The sequence below is a fragment of the Myotis brandtii genome, unplaced genomic scaffold (assembly GCF_000412655.1).
Source record: "Myotis brandtii unplaced genomic scaffold, ASM41265v1 scaffold11995, whole genome shotgun sequence".
Classification (NCBI taxonomy): Eukaryota; Metazoa; Chordata; class Mammalia; order Chiroptera; family Vespertilionidae; genus Myotis; species Myotis brandtii.
Window position 1 is genome coordinate 15422 of NW_005354171.1, and position 7120 is coordinate 22541.

At 38.7% G+C, this 7120-nt stretch overlaps 1 protein-coding gene across 1 annotated transcript; it reads right to left on the reverse strand.

The window, feature by feature from the left end:
* Positions 1–2854: 2854 nt before the first annotated feature.
* On the reverse strand, positions 2855–5719 carry LOC102239138 (HSPB1-associated protein 1). Its single transcript, XM_005858514.2, has 3 exons — positions 5448–5719; positions 3862–3972; positions 2855–3748 (listed from the first exon to the last, which is right to left on the reverse strand). Exons 1-3 carry the CDS (start codon positions 5517–5519, stop codon positions 3212–3214), a joined length of 720 nt encoding a protein of 239 aa, XP_005858576.2. The 5' UTR covers positions 5520–5719; the 3' UTR covers positions 2855–3211.
* Positions 5720–7120: the final 1401 nt, after the last annotated feature.

Genomic DNA, 7120 nt, shown 5'->3' on the forward strand with positions numbered 1-7120 from the left:
CAAAAATAGTCTCTCTTAAAAAAAAATCGGCTAACAATTACACGAAGGGCACAGCCCAGGTTTAGTTCAGTAAATCTGAAGGGCAAACTGACCCCAGCAAGTAGCCGCTGCTGAAAGAAGCCCACCTTGAGCCTGTGATAGGTGATGGTGGTCTACTCCAGGGCAGAGGTTCTTCAACTGTTTTTGGTATTTAAATCACCTGAGGTGTCTGCTGAGACTGTAAATCCTGGCCCATCCCAAGGGAGTCAGATTCTGTAGATATGGAGGGTGCCCAGAAATCTGCATTTTCAGCAAGCACCTCAAATGCTTCTGAAACCCCTGGTTCCCACAGCCACTTAAGACTCTCATGGGCCCCAGGCACTTTGGTCTTTGTGGGCCTCTTACTCTATTAAGTATTAAGACTTGCACTTTGAAACTTCATTGATATAAACATGAATGTAATCGAGGATGGATTATACTTATTTTTTAAAGAAACTAAACCATTTTTGTGGACCCTAAAAGCTCAGGGACCCTAGCCACTGTGCCTACTGTATAGGTCAGCCCTATTGTGACTTTAGGCACAGGATGAGCTTGTATTCCTTAATCTCTCCAGCCTCTAGGGTAGTGGTTCCCAATGTGGGTCACACGCCCCACAGGGGGCATATTGATGTTTTGGGGGGGGCAATTTTAGAATGAGTTATTAACAGTGAATTTTTTGCATTTCTTATGGTTCTAAGGGCCTCATACACAGTATATAAATATATATTGTGATATATTTATGTATTTCAGTTCTCTTTGTTTTGAAACTTTGCTGTTTTTTTTCATATCACTTCATATTATTATTTTTTAACAATTTCTTAGTGATTTCTTCCTCAGTACTTCAATTGTCCTTTCATTCTTTTGTTTTTCTCTTTCATGGATGCCATGTTCTTTGGAAGCTTATTTAGACCAAGTTAATGGCCTTTAAGGCTTCCTCCACGTGAATGTGAGTTCACTTTATGAATAATAAGAATTGTATGTGTCACAGGGAGTGGGGGGACATCAGGTTTTAGAGATACTGAGGTGGGGCATGGCCAAGAAAAGGTTGGGAACCACTGCTCTAGAGTAAGTGCTTTAATAATTGACTTCCACTCACTCAGGCAGCTCATCTGAGAAACAGAGGATGAAACGGGACCGAGGTACCCAGGTGGGTGACATCCTCCCCCTTTCACTCTATTCTCTCTCAGGCTCCCCAGTCGCAGAGAGCCAGGACCTCTTGCTGCATCATAATCTCTTTATTTGAAGTCAGGAAATTTATCTCCCATTACCTATTTACACTTCAAGTCCGTTCACACCAATGTATTTTTTTAAAGTATATTTTTTATTGATTTCAGAGAGCAAAGAGAGGGAGAGAGAGATAGAAACATCAATTGATCGGCTGCCTCCTGCATGCCCCACACTGGGGATCGAGCCTGAAACTCGGGCTGGGGATCAAATTGTGACCTCCTGGTTCATATGTCAACGCTCAACCACTGAGCCACAACATTTGGGCCCAATGTCTTAACTGTTTCCAGCTCTGCATGTGAAAGACTATTACCTCTGAGTCAAATGCTTTGTCCCAGAGCAACTTTCAAATGTTTCTGACCTACACTAGGAAATACATTTTATATTAGGCTTAGTACACACACATATAACTGAAAAGTTTTATGGAATATATTTACCCTAAAAAAAATACTTTTCCTGCCAAGTTTCACAGAATACTTACATTTACTATTGAATTCATTGAAATTACCTATTATGTCCCATTAAAAAAAATGTTGGTCTCACTCACTAGATTGATTTTATGACTCACTAATAGGTGACAGCCTGCAACTTGAAAAACAATGGTCAAAGGAGTAGCAAACATAAAAAATAAAATGTTTGAAGACAAACAGTGTGTATTTCTGCAATAGAGATATACCTATTAAGGTTCATGGACATCATACCCTTGGCTACAACATCCTGTGCCCCAATGTATTTGATGGACTATTGCCAACAAGGCATCCTTTTAAAAATAACCCGCCCAGATATTTAACAAACAGCTGCCATATTCTGGTCACTGATCTGGCTCTGCAAATACAGCAATAATCAAAGTCCAAACCCTCATGCTGTGAGATTCTGGTTGGGGAAGATAAACACCAATCAAATAAATAGGTAAATATATAGTGGTCAGATGGTGGTAAGTGCTGCAGAAGGGTTTTTCCAGATCCTTCTACCCTAGTCATGTTCACACAACACCTCCCTCCCTCGCTCTCTCCTGGAAAGCAGTTTTTAAATTTTTTTTTATTTACTGGTACCTTCAGTCTGAAGACTGAGAAGGATGGGGCCAGTAGTGAGCTCATCAAAAAGGTGACTTTATCTTTTGTTATGTATTTGTTTCAAAAGTGGTTACACAGAGATAAATATGCTTTTCTAATTTCTAAATTCTTAGAGAGTAATGGTAATAATTATCTCCAGATCTTCCAAATGTAATGAGTGGGATCAATTTCACCAAACCAAGCTTTTAGTCAGTTTCAGGCGTCAGTAGCAACCAGGCCCTTTTATTCCTAGGGCTGATGTTCCTACAGGTCCCAGTTCCTTCCATATCGGACCCCCACCTACTTTTCTCCTGATTGGTATCTTGCCATGGATGACAGGCATTAACAGTGAGAATTCTGCAGGTATTAGAAGTGTGATCATTTCAGGTCAAGGCTAGAATCTACCCAGTAGATGCATTACACCAGGGGTTGGCAATTTTTGTTTTCTATAGGGGATAGTGAAGATTTTCAGCTTTGTGGGCCATAATGCCTCTGTCACTACTCAACTCTGCCGCTACAACCCTAACCATCATAGACAACATATAAACAAATCTCATGGCTGTGTTCCAATAAAACTTTATCACAAAAACAAGCAGCAGGCTGACCCCTGCTTAAGGCTGATGGAGAGATTATTTCCTATTGAGAACACTTGGGGCTTACATTTGAAATAGGCTGAGGAGATGGGAAGGGAGAGGAAAGAAAAAGGCTCAGAAAAAAGGCCTCACAAATAACGAAGAGCCAGTTTGGGCAAAGAGCAATGTACATGCAAGAAGGTGGCAAGCGGCTGAAATTTAACTAGGCAAAAATAAGTACATATACAAGCCTGTGCAAACTGCTTTTCATTGTTTCATCTTTTATTTAAAAATCACACTATTTTAAAAATGTTTAAAATATTTAAAAGTCATTTTCTATTACAATCACAAACTCCTTCCTTGTATCAAAAGTTGTGCCACTATCTTGGTTACTTGTGGATTCACCAAGCAGTCCAGTAAGTCATCTGTAGAAATGAATGTTTGGGAAGGGGCCATAGTACTATTTGAAGCAATCTGTTCCACAATTTCATTCTCACGTCCACTCATCATTCGTTGCTTCTTGGTACAGTGCAATTTGTCAAAGTGCTCTCCAGCTTTGCCAACAAAGTCTTTACCATCATTTTTAAACATGCCTCCTGTTTCTGAGGGTGGATCTTCAGAACTCGGTAGTATGGGAACCAGATCAGGGCCAAAGGGACATGCTGCCTGCTCTCCTACTGTTCCCAAGGTTAAGTTCTGGCTGCCTGTTTGTTCTACCTCCATGAGGTTGTTGTGCATGTTGAATTCTTCCTTTTTCATGTGCTCTCCATTTGTTCTGAGTGCTTGGATTTCCACTGTCTTAGATGTTCTGTAATGATCAAAAAAGGCAGAAACAGCTCTATTTAAGTAGTGACAATTGACTTCATGGGATGTTTCCTCAACCTAAGGAAAAAGAGAAATCTTTTAAGTGGTTACATAAATTGGAAAATAAATCTAGTCAGGGTTGATTTATTACAGAATACCAACTGCCATGATGGAAACCAGGAGCGGCCTACCTCCGTTGGGTTTAACCAAGCCCTGGTACTGTGTGGGTCCTCTGCAGTTTTCAGGGCGCACACAAGCATGCGGGTGATTGCCTCTTCTACCCGAGCCTGGTGGTCCTCTTCCTAAGTTGAGATAAAAACATCATTTTTTCACTTGTCTCTCTGTCTCATGGCTTACAACAGAGACTAGCGTCCCTTAATTGTGTGTTCTGTTCTCATCAACATAAGCTTTGTTACAGAAGGAATGGCAGACCACAGTTTTTTATGTGTTCACTATCATCTGACATCTAAAAGAGCTGTGGAATAGTTCACTAACCAAACTTACATATATATCCTGTCTATAAGGCATAGGCCTTGAGTATGAACTGTCCTGTGATGTTTTTTACATTCTCTCTATTCTCTGACATGTATCAAGCAAAAAAAAAAAAAAAAAAAAAGTTTTACACTACATATGGAAGAATAATCTCTATAGGAGTTGATATGCTAATTATTTGAGGAGTGGAAGAAAATTTCAAATAAACATGCTTAGCCACAAGAATATAAATATGTGAAGACACAATAAATATAAATATAGCATTAATGAAAAATTGTACTAAAATTCACAACTTCTGTTCCTCAAACACATAAGAGAAAAAACAAACCAGATGCCTGTAACATCCTTAATAATAAAAGGGTAATATGCTAATAAGACCAGATGTCTTCCAGACATCATTCCGACGTCCTTCCTGATGAAGCTGGGGCCAGACGGAAGCCAGCCGGGGTCCTGGGTGACTGTGGGAAGCCAGAGGGAAGCTAGCCCGGGTACAGGTGCCTGCCGGCGGTTGGAGGAAGAAAGCCCGGGTCCCGGATGTCGGAGGGAAGCCAGTACTGGAAGCCAGGGGAAGGAAAGCCTACCCTTGCACAAATTTTCGTGCATCGGGCTTCTAGTTTAGTATAATTGGTATGAGATTAATATATAGAATATATAAAGAATTTTCGAAGTTCAAAAAGAAAATGACCCAATATTTTTAAATGGACAAAAGACATGAAGATAAGCATTTCAATAAAAAACAATTATATAACTAATAAACATAAAAATATGCTTAATCTCATTAAAAATAGGGAAATATAAATTTTGAAACTAGTAAAAGAGGGTTTGATAATTGCAAGTGGTGGAAAAATGTGCACAGACAGACAGAAATCTTACACACTAGTGATGGGAGTGCAAACTGATAGAGCCACTTGGAAAAGATGTTGGCATTATCAGTAAACCTGAGTATTATGTACCCTACAGACCAGCAATTCCACTTTGAGAATCACACATATTCTCTAGAGAAACTTGTACTTTTGCACAAGAATATTCTATTTATAAAAGTAAAAAATTGTAAACAACCCATTATCCATCAATAGAACAATGAGCCAATAAATTGTGGTATATTAACACAAGAAAATGTACCACAGGAAATGAATGAACAGCTACATGTGACAACACAGATGAATCTTAGAAACATAATACTAAATTTTAAAAAGCAAATCCCCACAATGAGACACCACTTTACACTAGGACAGATATAATGAAAAAGATTGGTAAAATTGTGGAGGATCCAGAATCTTCTTATACTGCTGGTGGGACTGTAAAGGGTGCCGCTGCTTTGGAAAACAGCCTGACGGTTCCTCAAAAGGTTCAACATAGAGTTGCCGTATGTGATGGTTATTTTTACAAATCAACTTGATTGGGCTATGGTGCCAGTTGTTTGGTCAAGCACTGGCAGAGATGTTGCTGTGAAGATATTTTCTAGATGTGATTGATATTTACAATCAGTTGAATTTAAATAATGAAGATTGTCCTCAACAATGTGGGTAGACCTCATCCAATCAGTTGAAGGCCTTAAGAGCAAAAACTGAAGTCAGTAACATAATCACAAATGAAAAGGATTCTGTCAAGATGGCTATTGTAAGTAGTACTCTGTACCCAGTTAGTAGGATATAGTCTAGCGATAAAAAGGATGCAAAAAATATTAAATTTTACTAACAAGTTTTATAGTTTCTGAAAAGAAAGTCGCATATGGGTACTAGAATGTGGAATTGTAAATTCCACATCTTAAAAAACATTGGTGGATAAAGCAAAGAAGTAAATATGTAACTGTTATTAAGGACCCAGAAATTCAGTGTAAGAGAAGAGATTAAAAAAAAGAAATAAATAAAAAAATCCCTATAATGATAACTTTGAATTAGTAGTATAGGTATATCTCAATCAATCAATCAATCAATCATCTATCTACCTATATTACATTCTAGCTTCGCCACTTAAAAAGTCTTAAAACAGTGACACCAGTAGCAATGAGCAGCCATAGAACCCAAATCTGAATTTTTAAATACCATTCCCACTAAAAGGAACCTTGTCCACTTGGAGAAATTATTGACTTCCAAGTTTGGGGCAGCGCTTAGTACAAGGCAATCCTGGGGTATCTACTATGTACCAGAAAGCAAGGATAATCTCAAAGATTAATGGTGACATACCAAAAGGGCACAAGCCAGCCTGAAGGAGTTTCACTAAAAGCATAAATGAGACTCAAATTCAAAATTATCTTGGGAAGCTACAATGCTCAACCAAATAGATATGATGAAAAGTAAGAGAGATGACTAAAGAATAGGACTCAAATTTAAAGAACCAGCTTTACAGATTCAGGATGAAGGACAATCTGATGTGGCTGCTGATCATGTGAGAAACACATGGATATTGTAGAGCTGGGTATGAGCCGCAAGTGAGATAAGATTACTAAAAAAGTTAATGTAGTATTATGAGCAGTACTGAAGAAATTTAGGATCACGAGGTAGAAATCTTATGCTCCACCAAATGAGGCCCACTGGTTTTCAGTTTTGGGTGCCGAACATTAAGAGGGCTATGCTTGGCATAACAGCTCTTTCTCCTCCTAAAAGCAATTTCCATTTTTAAATACTCCCCATGTGCCAGGCACTGAATTAGATGCTTATACATGTTTTGCCCAATTTAAACCTCACAGTCACCCTACTGAAGTGAGTGCAATTATAATCCCTGTTCTACCAGTGAGGAAACTTAGGCTTCATAGCATTAAGTAACACCTAGGTTAGACAGCTAACAAAGGTATAGACCTGGGTCTTAAGTCTACCTAACTCCAAGTCTACAGCCAAAATGGTGGAAAGTCTGAAAAGAAAATCACATAAAAACATCGTGCAATAAAAAGAGGTTTTGAGCCTGGAAGAGATTAAGGAGACACATTGCAGGTATTGTAAAATACTTAGAAAGGAAAAA

Bases quoted from the DNA above. Each gene is read 5' to 3' on its own strand.
- LOC102239138 (XM_005858514.2), bottom strand. From the start codon at position 5,519: ATGTTGAACCTTTTGAGGAACCGTCAGGCTGTTTTCCAAAGCAGCGGC. The intron at 3,973-5,447 runs ATAAGAAGATTC...ATCTCAACTTAG, and splicing joins TTTACAGTCCCACCAGCAGT to GAAGAGGACCACCAGGCTCG. The intron at 3,749-3,861 runs GTAGGCCGCTCC...CTTTTTCCTTAG, and splicing joins CTTGGTTAAACCCAACGGAG to GTTGAGGAAACATCCCATGA.